We start from the raw sequence: 17,659 nt of genomic DNA on the forward strand, positions 1-17,659 counted from the left end.
GGGGGGGGGGGGGGGGGATGAAATTCATTGATGAGTTAACTTTCCCAAGTTCTAGGAATAAAAAAATCAAATAAACACACCTTTAGATGATAAGAAAAGTGGTCCACTCTTGAAAACCTGCAATACAGTTAAACACTTAAGTAATGTAGCCTAAAATTTTACTCCACAAAATACAACAATAAAATATACATGGAAAAAAAACCCTGCTACACGTGATAAAGAGATAACAACATATATTGCTAATTAAGTTGCGCCTTCTGAAATGTTCCTTGTTACCGACTGAAGTCTTGGCACTTTTCAGATTCAATCAATGTTGAAACTATAGGCTGGCAAACAGAAAATGTTCTTTTCATTGTTAAAGCAGATGCAATAAACGGTGTTGGTCTTAGTAGCAAAGCCACTAAACGCTAATCCCTAAACACTTCGCCTGATCCCTGCAAAACTCAGTAATCTTGCTCTTCGATCATTACAGCTAATGTATAACATTCTTCTCTCTCTATATATTTTTTTCTTTTTGTACTATTACATCTAACATTCTCAGTGGCAGCCTTGCTAAAAGTTCGTTTTATTAGCAAAAAAACTCTGTCACTGGGAGTTAGTGGAGAAGCGTGTGGAACAAGGTGGATTAGAGATTGGAAGCATAATGGTTGCGATGGTTCTTCACGAAGCTTGATGTTTTATGATACAAAGTTATTGTGAGTAAATATGACCCACATCCTTTTGATTGGGTGGCAAGTAGTGGGTCTAAGAGACCTTGAAAAATCTCTGGAAAACTATCACATCTGATTTCTTTTTCTTCTTTCAGTTAATCATATGCTTCATTGGAGAAGACTAAAAAGTTCATTTTTGGGAAGATTGTTGGGTTGGTGAGAAACTCTCTTGTGAGTTGTTTCCTCATTTATTTCCCCTCTCTCAAAAGAAGTTGTACTTGGTGGTTTTGATTCTACCTTCTCTGTCAAATCCTTCATCTTTGATACCCTAGGTCTTCAGTCATTCTCTTTCTAACGATTGATGTAGCGTTTTTTCTTTCCCTTTTGCAAGACCAGGAGAAGGGGCTCTAGATTTTGGACTCCTTAGGAAGGCTTCTTCTCTCGATCCCTTTTACATTTTTAGTTTGTCCCTTCTCCGGTTCAGGTTATTTCTACTTCTGCTGCTATCTGGAAAAGGAAAATTCCAAAGAAAATCAAATTCTTTCATGTGGCAGGCTCAAAGTCATTCTTCCTTTGTGTTGCATTCGCAATGGTGCATTCTTTGAAGAAGTCAGGAGGAAGAACTTCACTACTATGGGGCCATTTTATGTAGTCGATATGGAATGATGGTTGAGCTTTAATGGCTTACACTTGACATGGATTGAAGCCTCTCTTTGTAGTTACTTTTGTGCTCTTTCTTGCTTTTTTTTGTCTTGATAGAACTCTTTTTTGCATGTCCTTGTATTCTTTTCATTCTTTCTCAATAAAAGTTCGGTTTCTTACCAAATATATATATAACCGAATCAATCCTCAATTTATGTGAATTCCATAACCTATTTTTTCCATCTTGCATTCTATTTGGTACTAGAGCATATCTTGCTAGTGCCAAGGAACCAACTATACTGCCTCATGCCCAAAATTTGGACCAAGATGCAAAATCTAAATCGGACATCTACTGACCTGACATTTTTTTCTTTTTTGCATCTTTTGTGACTTAGCCTCTATCGGTTGACTTGATTTATGAAAATTGTCCTTACAAATCAATACATGTCTTTTCAATATGTTGTCCCTGGTTCTAAACAAATTCTCTAGGTGATCACTCAATATCAAAATTTTCCAAGCAAACATATTAACTTTGGAAGTCTTCGTAGGTCATGAAAAAAAGAGGTACACGTTGTTGATATAGGTGATGACTATCCCATTCTTTTAAGTTTTCTTAACCATGCTTGTGTAGTCTTAGAATATCTTTCTTTTCCTTGTAGTGTGATTTACTCCTCTACTATGGCTCAACAACAACACTCAAGCTAATGCTGCGTTAGCAGCTCTTATCTTAATCTTAAAAGAAATTCCTTGTAGCGTTGATTTGCTTCTCCTCTACTATGGCTCCACAACAACACTCAAGCTATTGCTGCATAAGCAGCTCTTATCTTGATCTTCGAAGAAACAAAAGGAGGTGGATGGATCCGGTAAGGAGTGGATATTATGCACTTCCAAATACTTAATAGAAGCTGAAGTGGTTGTCGTCTTTCCTGCATGGAATTTAATTCCCTCATCTCTTTTATGTTCTAGCTTTCAGTAACTTCCATTGGTTTTGGATCGACGGTCAGGTCCTCCTCCAAAAAAAATATGAAATAAAAATAAAATAATAATACTAATTCAATTCCCTCTTTCTTAAACACCAGATATATGATGTGACAACATGGGAATGAATGCTATAGCTTCAAATACAGGGTTCCCCGTTCACTAAACATGTCCAATTGGCATCCATCTGGTTTGTGATTGAACGCGGCAAAATCAAGTCCAACTTCAGTATGTCGCCTCGTTGAATCGGATTGCCGACTGCTTAACAAACAGCTTCTCATCCTCAGTTAATGTTCTTGCATGTCCAACTAGCGGTCGTTTCTCTCACTCTTCTCATAAGGTAAGACGTTAAACAGATTCCAACGACTGTCGTTCCAGGAAATAAGAAAACCACCAAATACTAATTCCTAGAGTTGCTTTGCAAGTATTCCCATAGCTTTCATTTTCTTCTGCCCCTAAAATTGCATCACACGCCAAGCCAAATTAAGTTCGCTCTTTATTTTCGTTACTTTAGCAATGGGGTTAATGCTCAGCGCGCATACTATGCGAGATCAGGAGCCTATATATGAAATCTCAACATCGAGCAATTGACGAAATGAGACGGACACTGGAGACATAAAAATCACATCCAAAGTGCAAAAAGAAATACAGAAATAAAACCTACCGTGTTGCCAACACGAGAACCAGCAGAAGGATCGTCCGGAGGGGGAGGTGGCGAAGACGGAGGACTGCCGCATTCTCCCTACACCACAACAACACAAGATAGATTTCAATTCCCCAATTCAAACGTCACATTCTACCCCTTCCAACAACCCGTACGCACACATCTCAACACAAATAACACGAACATTCGTAATCCAAAAGGAGAAAACAATTAAAAATCCGGCGCGCTTAATGCTAAAACAACAAACTAACCAAGCCAATAACTAAACACAATACAAAACCTGAGACTGTTCGGCGTTTCGGTTAGCCATCGTCGTATCTCCAAATCAGAGCACCATATCAATCATCAATCAAATCAATCGACCGAAAATCACTGCAACAACTACTGATCATCATTATCAAAATGCAGCAGAAACATCCGCAGATAAACCAGATATAACAGAATCAAAGCTTACGACATCATGCGTTTCATTCCGCGAGACGAAAACAACAATGTACGATTATTAAAACGATTCCAAAGCACAACCGAATCGGAAACAATACCTCTTGTAGTCAATTTGAAAAGAGCAAAAGAGAGAGGGAAATAACTTTTGTTTCTTTTTTTCCCTCCAAGAAGCGTAAGATGCAACAGAGACTTGTGGCTTTCTCGTTCTTCTGTTTTTTCTTTCTCTCTCTTCTTGTGATGGATTGAGCCAGAAATGTTCCTCAACGGAAGTCCGGAGGTCAAGCAAGCGCCATCCGGAGCGGAGTCTCCGGATGGGGCGGCAGTTGTACACGTCTCCCCAATTCCTGGTCCTTCTCTGCGCTACGAACGTGTTGGTGGGAAATAGACGAAGGGCTTTTCCGTAATTTCGCCCTTCTGACTTTTTTTTCCCTCTCTCCACTGCCCCTCCTTTTGGAGGTTTGTCCGGTGTGGCCGTTTTGTTCCCGTGTTTGAGGGAGCACTGGAAGGGATATTGTGGGACCCACGCTTGCCGGGTCTGACGTGGATACCGCTACTATATATTTCATTAGATTATATTTTAAAAGAAAAGCTAAATTAATATCTAAAAATACTCTAAAAAATACAATAGTATTTTTATAGTTAAAAAAATGTAAAAACTCTTTAATATTATTTTTAGATTAAAAATATTTTATTTAAAAAATATTATTAAATTTTAGAAAGTTTTATTAATACCAACTTGAGAAATGCAGATGAAATTTTAAATGTAACAGTAAAATTCTTAATATTTATAAAACAAATTTTAAAAACTTTTTAATGTTAATATATAAACGAAAATCGACTCTAGAAATTTTATAGATTATCTCTAAACTTTTTAATATTATTTTTAAAGTTGATGAGTATTTTTTAATTGTAATACTAAAGAAAAAAATATTTTTAACCGTCATACTCATGATAATAATATTTTTTTAATTTTTAAAAGATATTTGAAGGTATTTATTTATATATTTTTTAATTCTTAATATTTTTTAAGTTAAAAGAATATTTTGAGATATTAATGATATTTTTATGTATTATTATTTTTTTAATGTATAAAAGTATTTTTGAGAATTTGTTAAGAGTTTAAAATTATAATTAAACTTTTTTTTTTAATTTAGAAATATATTTTTTTTAAAGAGAAAGCAAAAGGTTGAACAATATTTTTATTTATTTAGCGGGAAAAAAAACCATCAAACTAATTTTATAATAAAAATACCAAACATTTATTAATCAAACATCGAAAGTGGTATTATATGGTATCGAGAAAAGTAGACATTTATGTAATCTGTCGGCCTACCAAGTTCATCATCAGATGGGAAAGAACTAAGAGAAGACGATCCTCATAGCTTTCTAGCAAAGGAACAATCGTCTTTGGAGATCGAACGGAGCTTGTTTCTCGCTAGAGCATGGAGCTTGAGGTGTCTGGATCGAACTCGGATTTTTTCGACAATAATAAGAGGAGGAATTTAGAGGGCTCGACTGGTGATCGGATTCGCGTGAAGAAGAAGACTCTGCAGGCTGTGCTGGAGCAGTGTCAGAGATCTCTCGAATCGCTGAACGATTCCAGCGGTGTCGATGAAAACGAGGGGGATGAATATGAAGATGAAAAGCACGGAGAGGTTTCGGGATCTGTGCGGGGTGATCGAGAAGCCGACGAGGTATGGGGGTTTCCTATGGATCCAATTTTTTGTAGTTTCGGGGATTTTAACTGAGAATTATTTTATTGTATCTGAGTTAGGGTTATTTAGCACAATGATTACGGGCTGCCGTGTGAGGTTTTTAGCTGGGAATTCTTTGCTGAATGTTGGCTTGATTTCTACTGTTTCTGATTTAGAAGAACTTAGAATAATGACTTTGAAGATGCTATATGAGTGAGTTTAGAAATTCTGTGCATTTTTCTTATTTGTTTTGTACTGCTATGTGAGATTGAATACCAGATGAGATGAACGACTTATGATTTTGATGTATTAGCGTATGGTAGTTTGTCATCTGCTGGAATCGAAGTTCTTTCTATGGATGCTTCACAACTCAATGGGTACTTTTTTCTGGTTCAGCTTGAGGATGCTCTACTCTACTGTTATACAGTGACGAGTTAGGTGTAAGATTGATTTGAAGTTGCCTATAAGGATTGTTATTGAAGTTGCCTATAAGGATTGGTTTTGAAGTTGCCTATAAGGATTGGTTTTGAAGTTGCCTATAATGATTGGTTTGAAGTTGTCTGGAAGTAATTCATCGTGGAAATCGTTTTATGTTCATCGTTCTTTCAGGATTTGTTTGTTTATTCTTCCATTGAAGTCTCTTATGCATGTAATTGGCATCAGCGAGGACTGTTCGTGGGCATGGTCACGTTGATGGGAAATTTGTTTTCATTTTTTTGGGAGGTGTAATTGGCGCAACTCAACTAGGTAGAGAAAATGTGAAATACAACGACTTCTTTAGGTGTTTTTCGAGGATGTTTGAATCACGTGCCAATGCAAGTAATATCTGTAACAGCTCAAGCTCACCGCTAGCAGATATTGTTCTCTTTGGTCTTTCTCTTCCGGGCTTCCCCTCAGGGTTTTAAAACGCATCTACTAGAGAGAGATTTCCGCACCTTTAAAAGGAATGTTTCGTTCCCCTCTCCAACCAATATGCGATCTCACAATATCATTCATTTGGAGAAAATGTGAAAACAACAACCTCTTAATGCCTTTTTCCTGCAAAGTGAAAGCTAGTAGCCTCCATCCATTCACTTTCAGTCTTAATAAGAAATAGGATTTCATTGAAAAAGATGGAAGTTCAAGGACAATTGCGAAGAACACTTCCCTTTTCCCTTAAATACCACCTACATAAAATTTCATGGATAAGCCCTCCAGTTGCAAGTAATCAAAAGGAGGGGTACTCTAAAACTTAGCTGTTAGTATTAGCTACCTGATAAATTCTTGGATGGAGTTGGATGTCTGAAATTCTTTTTATATGGGTTTCATGCTGTTTATATTGGAATTTGGTTTCAATTTGTATTTAAATTTTATGATCCATGGCATTGACTTGAAAACATCTTTCTGCAGTTGTGTGATCTACTTAAATCTAAAGTTGAATGCCGTGACTTTCTTGAAAAGCTAGAGGATGCTCGAGCATCAGTTCCACTAAACACTTTTGGTATATCTTCAGAACTTAACCAGACTTTATTAAGGAATTGCAAACAGATTGTAGTTCGTGCATGTGAAGATAGAAATTTAGAATTTACAGGACCTTCTCATTCATTTGAGATGAAAATATTGTTTTATTTATGGCATGATTGGTGGTTGATTATTATTCATTTCATTTTATTTTTATTCCTTTTCTTTGTAATGGTAGAAGAATGCAGTTCTTGGGACGTGGTCAGTGATGTGGATCTATGGGAAAGTGGTGATGCTCTAGATCAAGAAGGTTACATCGTTGTGAAGCAAGAGGATATAGTCGATGGCATTGCTTGTTTCATGGCTGCATACTTATTGTCCTTAAAGGAAACCAAGGTATACTCACATGGCTCTCTCTCTCTCACACATACATATGTGCTATAAATACCAAAAATTGGGTGTTGGAGAAATTTGGGTGTTGGTAGTTTTAAGTGTCTTGGTTTACAATACCCCAAGATAAGTATATAATGGTTAAAGTTTGAGAAATTATAATTCTCTCATCCAGTTCTTGTAAATACCAAAAAGAACCCAACCTAGTTTTGGGGCTCAAGTTGAGTCTCCTTGGATCTCACGTCAGAAAGAGCTCTCCCAATGTTTAGTGGAGTAACTCAATGTTGAATTGAGGATCTAACATTCTCGAACTCAGGCCTCAAGCCCATAAAAGACTTAGAGAGCCTCTTTACTCTATATTCTATCAGGCTATTCTATGTTAGATAAAATTCTTTCCAACAAGAGCTTTTAAAATTTGAATCGATCGGTGCTCGATAGGGGCACCTCATGTTCAGCTGGTCCCATAGAAGCCTAAGCCTTCGGTAATAAATAGTATAGCACATTGATTTCTTAATTTGACCCCTGATTTCACACTAGCCCAGGGCTGTGGCAACTGGCAATTTATCTTTCATGTCTATCTGGTCTTAGAAGAAGCATTATTTCTATGAGCTATGTGCCTACAATCAACGTTTTCATTGGATCTCATTGTTTTGCAGGAATTGTCACCTAACCAACTTCAGAATGGTGAGTCTTGCCGCACTTTCTTGTTGAGATGATGTTTTTAGATTTCAGTAGATCCCAATCAATGTTGCAAAGCTCAGTAATGTGGGCTTGTCCCCCAAATAAAGGCATTGAATTTCAATTGGAAGCTGGTTCAACCCATCAACCCCACCCGTTCCAAGTAGATCCCGATCAATGTTGTGGATGAATATGTTCCGAGGGTCCATGTTGAATTTCTTTAAAAAAATTTACACTCTTTTCATATTGGAATTTAGACTACACTTCAAGCAATTTGGTTCTGGTCTGATTATATCTTGAATCTCATGCAGCCCTTTGCAAAACATTCTCAGTGAAGAAAAGAAAAGGCAAACTCCGGAAGGCGTGGGATGGAAGCAAGGTCATTTATAATGTGGCATCCTGGGGAGCTACTGCAGTTGGGTATGTTAATCAACTGGTTTGACTGAATAATATCATATAAAAAAGTTATTGCATTTACCATTCGATTACTCTTCATTGTATGGACCACTAAGACAATTAAAAATGGTGTTGCTTGATGTGCTCCCTTAAAGTGTTCTTGTTTTTTACCCCGAGGACAAACAAACGAATGCGAGGTATAGAAATTTGAACCTCTGACTTCAAAATGAGTAGATATCAGTTACCATTGAATTATGCTCATATGCTCATATTGGTCATATCCAATATTGTTTTTCTGCGATGGTGCTATTCTTTTAATGCTATTCTTTTAGTATAACCTGGATGAGCATCAAGAGCTGCCCGTATGCTGTGGCAATTCGATGCCACCAGTTGAACTATATAACATTGTCCTTAAATTTCATGTTTCACATATTCATGTTCATACTAAAGGATTTTTGTTTATTTGTTTTTCCTTGTATTTACATCACTATAGAGAATCTGTATGCATATTAGGTTTAACATTTGAATTCCTTCCTTTGAAACTGGAAAAGGCAATATATTTCTCTTCTTCTGATACTTCCTGCAACTGATATGCACAGGCTATACCAGAACCCTGTGATTCTAAGTGCTGCTTCTAAAGCCTTCTGGACTTCCTGCCAAGTAATATCAAAGCTTCTCTAACATACCTTCTTATGTAAATATGCTCTGCTCAAGTGCAGTATCCGAAAGAAAATTTGTTGTTCTTTAGGCTTATTCTTGCATGCCCAGATTGATTAGTTCCTTGAAGAATACACTCGTGTAGATATCTTTTCTATTCTGCTAGGATCTTGTTATTATTGGATGAGATTTCTGTATCTATGCCAAAAACTATTATTTGTAGCTTGTTCCCACATGGAAGCAAGCACTGCAACTTATGCAATATTGTTGATAGAGATTTATGTTTCCCAAATTGAGATTGTCCTGTGCTTTCTGCTATGTTGTACTCGATCCAGTAGATTTTCCAAACATTCAAATTCGTGTTTAATGAGATTATAAACTTGCAATTCCCGGTCTAGTTCATGAATTTGAAGTGAATGTTCGATATGAAAGTTTAGGGATTGATTAAACATTCTTTAGAGTTTAGAGATTAGATCAATACACAAGCGAAAGTTCAAGAACTAAACGATAAAAGTGAACCTATCAATGGTCCAATACATGATGCAACGATACATGTCAAATATTTGTTCAAATCCAATAGGATTGTATTTCTCCTATCAGGGGAGCTCTAGGGATATAAGTTTTATCTCGTGATAGGTCTAGTTAGCCCTACACATTACCTATGGTCCAATATGTGATGCAACCGATTACTTGACCATCTATTCAAGGACACACAAGGTTGTTCATACCCGAGATTTGTTTCCTTATCCTCCCCATAGGTATGCGTGTTTAGTTTTTCTTTTATGAAATTCGTCATAATCGAGTTATTTTGTTCTACACAACTTAAATCATGCTAGTTGAGTGGTTTAAAAATATTTTAAAATCATGAAGAAATACTAAATTATATAACATAAAAATTTGAAACCAAATAAATAGAAATTTGAATTATTATGGACGATATTTTCAAGTCACTTTGACACTCAGCTCGGAAGTACGCGGCATGTCGACAAGCACAAAAACTCAAAAGACAACGTGGACGAGCCAGCGGACCACCGACCACATTCCAATCGCTTTAATCCATCGGCCACGACCCACTCCCAATATTATCTCAAGCCCCCACCCTCCTCCACCTCTCACTCACTCTCCCCCTCTCTCTCTGCTGCGTTGCGATGTGGGACGATAGGCACAGTGGCTTGCCGGGCTCCGATCTGCCACAATCCGATCAAGAATCCTTTATTGACTTCGATTTCTTCGCCGCCGCGATTAAACCTAAGGTGATTGCTCTTTACGAGCATTTCGTACATCATTCTCTTCATCTTCCAAGTGTTTTTATTGTTCTTGTGAAGCTAACTAGGGTTTTGTGATGGTTTTGGGTATTTTTCCATATTGATGAACTTTTATGAGTTTTGCTCCGGTTTAGGATTATTACAAGACGTTGGAGGTGGATTACGATGCAACCGATGATGATATTCGGGCCAATTACATTCGGCTGGCTCTGGTTCGTGAATTCGTGTTCTCTCCACTCTATCTCCATTGCTTGTTTTTTGGTTATCCATTTTGATTTGGTTCTCATTTCAGTATTCTTGTTTGTGGGTGATAATCTCAACCGGTACTTGGAATTGGTTCCCTGCAGAAATGGCATCCTGATAAGCACAAAGATCAGGATAGTGCCACTTCCAGATTTCAGGAAATAAATGAGGCTTATCAAGGTCGGTTTCCAGCTTTTAGTTTCTAATGCATTTTACTGCTCGCATTACTTTACAGGTTTGACTGCATTTTTCATCGCACGTCTTAGTCAGGGATCATGTATACTCGTCATTCGTGAGTTGGGTGGTGTGTGCTTTATTTGATCACTCTGGAGTAGTACAAATTGTGTCGTTTGTAATGTTTGGTTTGGAGGAGCAATTGCCATTAAAAAAAGAAACAAACTGGAGACAAAGAACATATCATTAGAGGAAAAATGGTACAAATAGGAGCCAAGGAATCAGCTTTTAGCCAAGGGGATTGCGAAATATCAATGGTAATTGTAGGCTGTGGACTTCCATAATCGAGTGGCCTTGTGGTCGCTTACAAGGGAATCACACTGTGAGATCCCACATCCGTTGGGGAGGAGAACAGAACATTGTTTATATAGGTGTGGAAACCTTTCCCTAACAAACGCATTTTAAAAATCTTGAAGGGAAGCCTGAAAGGGAAAGGCCAAATAGGACAATATTTGCTAGCGGTGGGTTTGGGCCGTTACAAATGGTATCAGAGCCAGACACCGAACGATGTGCTAGGGAGGAGGCTAAGCCCTAAAGGGAGGTGGACACGAGGCGGTGTGCTAGCAAGGATGCTGGGGGGTCTCACATTGATTGGAGAAGGGAATGAGTGCCTGTGAAGATGCTAGGCCCCAAAGGGAGGTGGATTGTGAGATCTCACATCGGTTGGGGAGGAGAACAAAACATTCTTTATATAGGTGTGAAAACCTCTCCCTAACAAACGTGTTTTAAAAACTTTGAAGGGAAGCGCGAAAGTGAAAACCCAAAGAGGACAATATCTATTGGCGGTGGCCTTGGGCCGTTACAAACCCTTCGAGTTTCTTGGCTGTCAAATAATGGTGAAGAGGCAAAAGTCCACAGTTTAGAACATGATAAACGTCGAGGACCGCAAAGATTTCCTAACCTGACAACAAAATGTTAGTAGGTACCAATCAAATTGGCTCCATGCACTTCTGACTTCGCCTTCAAAGGTTCAAAGGTTCTATATTGGTAACATGAAGGCCTTAGAAGCCCAAGTACTTAGAGAAATGAAAGAAAAAAGAATGGGAAAGTTCTCATAAAACGAAAAAAAGTAATGGAAAAGTGAATTCTTTGAGGGACTTTATGGTAGTAGTTATGGTGGGAAAGAAGTCTATGGAGGTCTGTTCGTCGAGCACGATAACCTAGGGCCGTTGCTATTTTAATTGAGTAATTTCCCTTAGTATGAGAACCTCAGATATGTTACTGGTTTGTTGTTGTGGGAGATGACAAACTTTTGGTTCTTCCACTTTCTCTTTTGGGTTGGGGTGGGGGTGCGGATGACACAAACGACTACCATCAGGAACAATGAAAGCACTAGAGAGGCCACGAAAATGGGAAAAAAGCTCACAAGTTACTTTACAAGGCTTAAAACACAAAGATGATGATCCCACTTTCAATTCTACGGTTATTTTCTCTACCATTTTTATTATATAGCTCAACTGGTTAAGGCACAAACGATTACCATCAGGAACAATGAAAGCACTAGAGAGGCCACGAAAATATTGCCCGCTTTAGCCCGTTACGTATCGCCATTAGCCTCATGGTTTTAAAACGCGGTTACTAGAGAGAGCTTTCTACACCCTTATAAGAAATGCTTCGTTCTCCTCTCCCACATCTCACAATCCACCCCCTTGGGGACCCAGCCTCACTGGCACACCGCCCGTGTCTGATTCTGATACCATTTGCAATAGCCCAAACTCACCGCTAGCAGATATTGTCAACTTTGGCCCGTTACATATCATCGTCAGCCTCACGGTTTTAAAATGCATCTACTAAGGAGAGCTTTCCACACCCTTATAAGAAATGTTTCGTTCCCATCTCCAACCAATGTGGGATCTCACAATCCACCCTCTTGAGCGCCCAACGTCCTCGCTGGCACACCGTCTGGTGTCTGGTTTTGATACCATTTGCAACGGCCTAAGCCCACCGCAAGTAGATATTGTCCACTTTGGCCCGTTACGTATCACTATCAGTCTCACGATTTTAAAACGTGTCTACTAGGGAGAGCTTTCCACGCCCTTATAAGGAATACTTCGTTCCCCTCAACCGATATCGGATCTCACATATTCTCTAAGGATCGGGTAGAAAACCTATTTTAAACTAAAAACAATGAAGGGAATGCTTGAGAAAGCAATCTAGAGGAACTCCATTTGTTCTACATCATCACAGACTCAATGGGAGATCTATGGTTGAGTTATGGCGTGGAATAAAAAGTAGATGCACATTCTCTTTCTTTGTTAGTCCAGGCTGCTTTGGGTTTTTAATTAATAATCTCTAAATCTCACAAACCACTTCAATTATTCATGGACAGTTTTGAGTGATCCCATCAAGAGGAGAGAATACGACAACAAAGGCATGCTGTACAAATATGATTACACCGTAGTTGTAAGAAATCCCCTCCCCTCTCTGCTACTTTTTACCACAATCACACCAAACCACGCCTTCCATTATTCTTATGTCTGTAAATTATTACGTGTTGTGCAGGAATATCTCAACCGTTTCAAGGGGCTTATATTGACTTGTAATGGCCTCGGAATTAAGCATTCCATTGGGTAAAAAACATATACTCCATTCTTCCTAAGCATCCCTGTCGGTACACATGGGAACATTTGGCCTATTCTCTATCAATCTGGCTTACACATGACAGCTCCAGCGGCGCACCTCTGAGGCAATGCTTTCCCCTTTCTGCTACCCATTTTTTCTTTTGTTCTGATCTTTGTATAAATATCAAAACAGAAACCCTTCAGATTTGTATAAAGAAAGAAACAACTCTTCATTGATGTATGAACAGGGTGAACAAGTTCGAGCATAGAACGAAATAAGCCCAAAAATGCCCAGAATCTGCAATAAAGAGCTCCCATTTTAGCTGAAAACTTTACTTTTTAAGTTCTTGATCTGTGGCCTTCAATCTCTCATGGTTTGTTCTTGAAGTTGTTGATATTGTAGCCTCAGAATTCTCTGTGGGACAGGAAAAGAGTGCTACCCATTTGCATAATGAGTATGCATGGATGTTGATTAAGGTTGGGACATAATGTGAGATTTTATGTTCGAAGCATTTTTTATAAGGACGTAGAAACCTCTCCTAACAAACGTGTTTTAAAAACTTTGAGGAGAAGTCCGGAATTGGGGAGGAGAATGAAGCATCTTTAGATGTGGAAACCTCTCTTAGCAGACGTTTTAAGAACTCTAAAGAGTACAATATCTGCTAGCGGTGGACTTGGAGCTGTTACAGTTATTGCCTCGAAATCTCTTTATGATAGGATAAATTTTTCATACTTTTTGTGTTTGATTTTAGTTGTTTTCACGCATTTATTAGTGAAAAGAAATGTCTTTATGAATGAAATGAATGTAGTAGCCATCTATTTTTTTTTTTCACTTTTAGAGAAGCACAAATTTTTCTATCTTAAAATTTTTCGAACTCGAAGGAAAAAAAAATGTTTTTAATAATAATTTCATGAATTTTATAAGAATGAAAAAAAATGCTATTCTTCCAAACGAATAATTATTACTGGCCAATAAACGAATATTTTTATTTTCTTTAGAGCTAATTTTGTGGATTTTTTAAATAAAATAGGAAAATAAATGACGTGGCAATGTCGTGGAGGGTATCCTTCCATTTCTTGCCATGGAGGCATAATTAATTGAAACGCTACCGCATAATATGATTGAAAATTATTAACAATAGAAAAAGATGTGTCAGCTTTCTCTCTCCTTGCATTTAAATGAGCTGGCAATCCTCCTCAATCACCTCGATGTCATCGTCACTACCTTTAATCCAACGGCTCACACTTATCTCTTATTCTACATCCGCCGCAGGCTATTACAGCTCTTTTTTTTTTGTTTTTTATTTTTTTTGGGTTTTAAAGCCGCCCGCGGATCTTTACCACACGGCGAAAACGCTAATCCCTCTCCTTTTCTCTTTGTATCCTTTTCTTCTGCTCGCCGGAGTTCAGAAATGGCCACCGCCGTGCCGGAAAATCTCTCTCGTGAGCAATATGTGTACCTAGCAAAGCTTGCCGAGCAGGCCGAAAGATATGAGGAGATGGTTCAGTTCATGCAGAAACTTGTTCTTGGTTCAACCCCAGGCTCCGAGCTCTCTGTGGAGGAGCGAAATCTTCTCTCTGTCGCTTACAAGAACGTGATTGGCTCACTTCGAGCCGCTTGGCGGATTGTCTCCTCCATCGAGCAGAAGGAGGAGAGCCGTAAGAATGAAGAGCATGTTGTTCTTGTTAAGGATTATAGATCAAATGTTGAGACTGAGCTTTCCGAGGTCTGTGCGAGTATTTTGAAGCTTTTGGACTCGAATCTTATTCCCTCCGCCACTGCTAGTGAGTCTAAGGTCTTCTACTTGAAGATGAAGGGGGATTACCATAGGTATTTGGCTGAGTTTAAGGTTGGGGATGAGAGGAAAACCGCTGCTGAGGATACTATGCTGGCTTATAAGGCTGCTCAGGTACTTCTGGCTTAGCTTTCTTTTCCTTCTTTTTTGGTATTATTGAGATATTTTTGAATTGGTGCTGCTTTTATGGACCTGTGAAGTTGGACATTTGACTTGTGAATTGACTTTGAATTCTGATATAGTACCGCTACGAACATCCCTACTTATGCGATCCATCTCTTACTGTTGATAGTTACAGCCTTCTTCTTCCACAGAAATTAAATCTTGATTTATCCTGGTTTCAGATCGAAGACGTTTTTCTTTTTAATTTATTACTCGGTTCTTCATTGCTGTTCTTGTGGGATCTCCAGTCTCCAAGAAACCGTTTCTATGTCGCGCCTCCTTAGTGGCTTATTTTAATAAATTTAATGAAGACATATTAGGATTTTTTTTTATTCTATCATATGGGTGCTTGAGATTGGACTATTCTGAATTCTGGTTTTGCATTTGTTGAATTTTATGCTATGAAGGATGTTGCAGCTGCAAATCTTGCACCCACTCATCCGATTAGGCTGGGGCTGGCACTCAATTTCTCTGTATTTTACTTCGAGATTCTGAATCAGTCCGACAAAGCTTGTAGCATGGCCAAGGAGGTATATTTGATCCTTCATTTTGTTTTCATTCACCTATTTCTGGTTCATATGGCCCGTTGTACATTATTTCTCGTCTTTGTTTTATCTCTGAGACGAAGCGTGGGCTAATTCTGGCACTCTTTTGCATGATCACTGGGGCCTCGTTTCATGGATCTTTGTCATATTGTATTTTTTCTCGGTTATCAAGTGTTCCTAATGCGTCAGCTAATACTATTACTGCGGCGAATTGGTCAAGCTATTGTCTTGACGTGACTTGCTTAACGTGTTTGCAAGGAACCTTCCTCCTAAAACTTGTTTAGCATCACACATCCCTCTGCACCCATGAAACAATTTTACGTGGATCTTACAATTGCAGGCTTGCATATGCAGATTTGGACATGTTTGTTTAATATGCATCTTCTTTGACCAATGATTCAAATAGTTCACATTGTTGCATTTGTTTCTGTATCACTCTTCTTTTACTCAAGTCCAGCTTTCAGGAATGTATCATGCTTATTAGTGAAATACTGTCATTAGGCTGGTTATGTCTACCGTAGATGATTGAATCTGTGACTGAATGTGATTCATGTTTCAATTCATCTCCCTTTTAAAGTGTTCTATCGTGATTAGAACTCTGCTATGACTTTGCTACATAAATAGGCATGTAGTTGGAAAAATTATTTGTTGAGGCTATCACAATTTGACTGTCCCAATAACTGTTGGATTTGGATTTAAAAAATCTCTATGCCCCTAATAATCTTTAGATGTAAATTTGAGATACTTTCTTTCCTACATTCAATGGTGGATAATTGTTAGCCACATTGTTGAAGTTTCATCGAACAAATTCTCGGTTGGTTGAAACCTTCGAAACTGTTTGCCCATGTTACATTTTCTTGATATCACTTTTGGTTTATTTTCATATCCCCTTTTTTGCTATAACGTGCTTGACACAGCACAACCGTAAAATTATCCACCTCGACCGTAGTGTAAGTGCACTTACAAGCGTTATGCTTCCCAGTCTATCGTGTATGTTACTCATCATTTCTTATGCTTCTGATCAGGCATTTGAGGAAGCCATTGCTGAGCTAGATACTTTGGGTGAAGAATCATACAAGGACAGTACCCTCATCATGCAGCTATTGAGGGACAACCTCACTCTCTGGACTTCAGATGCGCAGGTCAGTAAATACCATCCACCCAGGAAAAAAAAAGGAAGGAAAGGATGCCTTTTCGTTTTGATTCCTCATTACAGTATCTATTTGTCCCCTCGGTTTCAAAATGTTACATTTTTACTTGAGTTTAGTTTCCATTTGGTCCCTGCATTTCAATATTTTACATTTTACTTGAGTTTTCACTAATGCTCAATTTTATTACTTGACATTAACTTTTAGTTAATTAATTTAAAATAATTATGATGTGAAATTTTTTAAAATTAATTTTAATAGTAATGACAAACAAAACTTGTAAAAGTGTAACCTTTTGAATTCTAGTAGAAAAAATTATACTAGAAACTCAATAACTAAAAGTATATTTTTTATTTTTTTCCAGAAGAAAACCCCACAAAGCCCAATTTGCAGTCCCTACTCCCGTTTATTATCAGGGCATAACATTAGATATTGACTCTTTGCAGGACCAGTTAGACGAGTCATAGAAGGCACCATAAGCTCGACCACCTGTCCTGTGGTTGTGGGGGGGGAAGGGGGTGTATGGAGGTGGGCTTCAAATGTCATTTGCTTATAATAGCTATTTTAAATGTGTGAATTTGGAAATTAAACGCATTAGTCTGTGAATGATATGTCTTGATCCATAAATTTGGTGGGTTTTACTTGAAAAGAATCAGAATGAAGAACACATTTTTAGCTTCATTTGCTTGCTTAATCTGAAGTTCTGATATCTATCGGGAATATGGCATTTAGAGTGACCTCCATTAACGTGCTTTATACAGGACTGGATAGTTTGTCTGAATGATTGAAAAACTGTTACAGGTCTAACTTTATCAGTTTAATTGAGACACATAAATTGGCTTTTTGTGTCTGGTAGGCCAGTTTAGTTTCAGGCTTTTCTTCAAGCTTTAGCTGGGGGGTCCATTCTTGATATTATTGTGTCCTTGTAAGTAGTGGTGTCTGGCTGCTGGTGTGTGCCTCTCCCTATCTATCTTGCACTTGTTAGGAATCAGAGGTTATTCTTTGTGTACATCTCGTCTTAGCAGATATTGTCTTCTTTAGGCTTTTCCATTCGGGCTTCCCCTCAAGGCTT

At 38.1% G+C, this 17,659-nt stretch overlaps 4 protein-coding genes across 5 annotated transcripts in view; 3 read left to right on the top strand and 1 right to left on the bottom strand.

Moving 5' to 3' along the window:
* LOC111462341 (rho GTPase-activating protein REN1-like) overlaps nt 1-3,762 on the bottom strand; it is a 16,794-nt gene extending 13,032 nt beyond the window's left edge. The window contains exons 1-4 of the mRNA XM_023105853.1: nt 3,477-3,762; nt 3,215-3,306; nt 2,935-3,012; nt 81-117 (exon numbers count right to left, since the gene is read on the bottom strand). Coding sequence (XP_022961621.1) covers nt 81-117; nt 2,935-3,012; nt 3,215-3,244 — 145 coding nt within the window. The 5' untranslated portion in view covers nt 3,245-3,306; nt 3,477-3,762. The remainder of the gene's footprint in view (nt 1-80; nt 118-2,934; nt 3,013-3,214; nt 3,307-3,476) is intronic.
* Nucleotides 3,763-4,666: 904 nt separating this feature from the next.
* On the top strand, nt 4,667-8,925 carry LOC111462344. Of its 2 annotated transcripts, none has more exons than XM_023105858.1 (6): nt 4,667-5,072; nt 6,462-6,552; nt 6,754-6,908; nt 7,559-7,586; nt 7,892-8,000; nt 8,576-8,925. In XM_023105858.1, the coding sequence occupies exons 1-6, from the start codon at nt 4,821-4,823 to the stop codon at nt 8,655-8,657; spliced, it is 717 nt and encodes a 238-aa protein (XP_022961626.1). In that variant the 5' UTR covers nt 4,667-4,820; the 3' UTR covers nt 8,658-8,925. The 2 variants fall into 2 exon arrangements, with proteins under 2 accessions (XP_022961626.1, XP_022961625.1); XM_023105857.1 differs by having other exon boundaries at nt 4,670-5,072; nt 6,751-6,908.
* Nucleotides 8,926-9,604: 679 nt separating this feature from the next.
* On the top strand, nt 9,605-13,266 carry LOC111462373 (dnaJ protein ERDJ3B-like). The gene is made up of 5 exons (XM_023105908.1): nt 9,605-9,886; nt 10,033-10,110; nt 10,246-10,321; nt 12,705-12,778; nt 12,878-13,266. Exons 1-5 carry the CDS (start codon nt 9,782-9,784, stop codon nt 12,947-12,949), a joined length of 405 nt encoding a protein of 134 aa, XP_022961676.1. The 5' UTR covers nt 9,605-9,781; the 3' UTR covers nt 12,950-13,266.
* A 998-nt stretch (nt 13,267-14,264) lies between these two features.
* On the top strand, nt 14,265-17,281 carry LOC111462549 (14-3-3-like protein GF14 kappa). Its single transcript, XM_023106156.1, has 4 exons — nt 14,265-14,846; nt 15,302-15,424; nt 16,465-16,581; nt 17,034-17,281. The coding sequence occupies exons 1-4, from the start codon at nt 14,349-14,351 to the stop codon at nt 17,052-17,054; spliced, it is 759 nt and encodes a 252-aa protein (XP_022961924.1). The 5' UTR covers nt 14,265-14,348; the 3' UTR covers nt 17,055-17,281.
* The last annotated feature ends 378 nt before the right edge of the window (nt 17,282-17,659 follow it).

This window comes from Cucurbita moschata, unplaced genomic scaffold (assembly GCF_002738365.1).
Source record: "Cucurbita moschata cultivar Rifu unplaced genomic scaffold, Cmos_1.0 Cmo_Scf00027, whole genome shotgun sequence".
Lineage (NCBI taxonomy): Eukaryota > Viridiplantae > Streptophyta > Magnoliopsida > Cucurbitales > Cucurbitaceae > Cucurbita > Cucurbita moschata.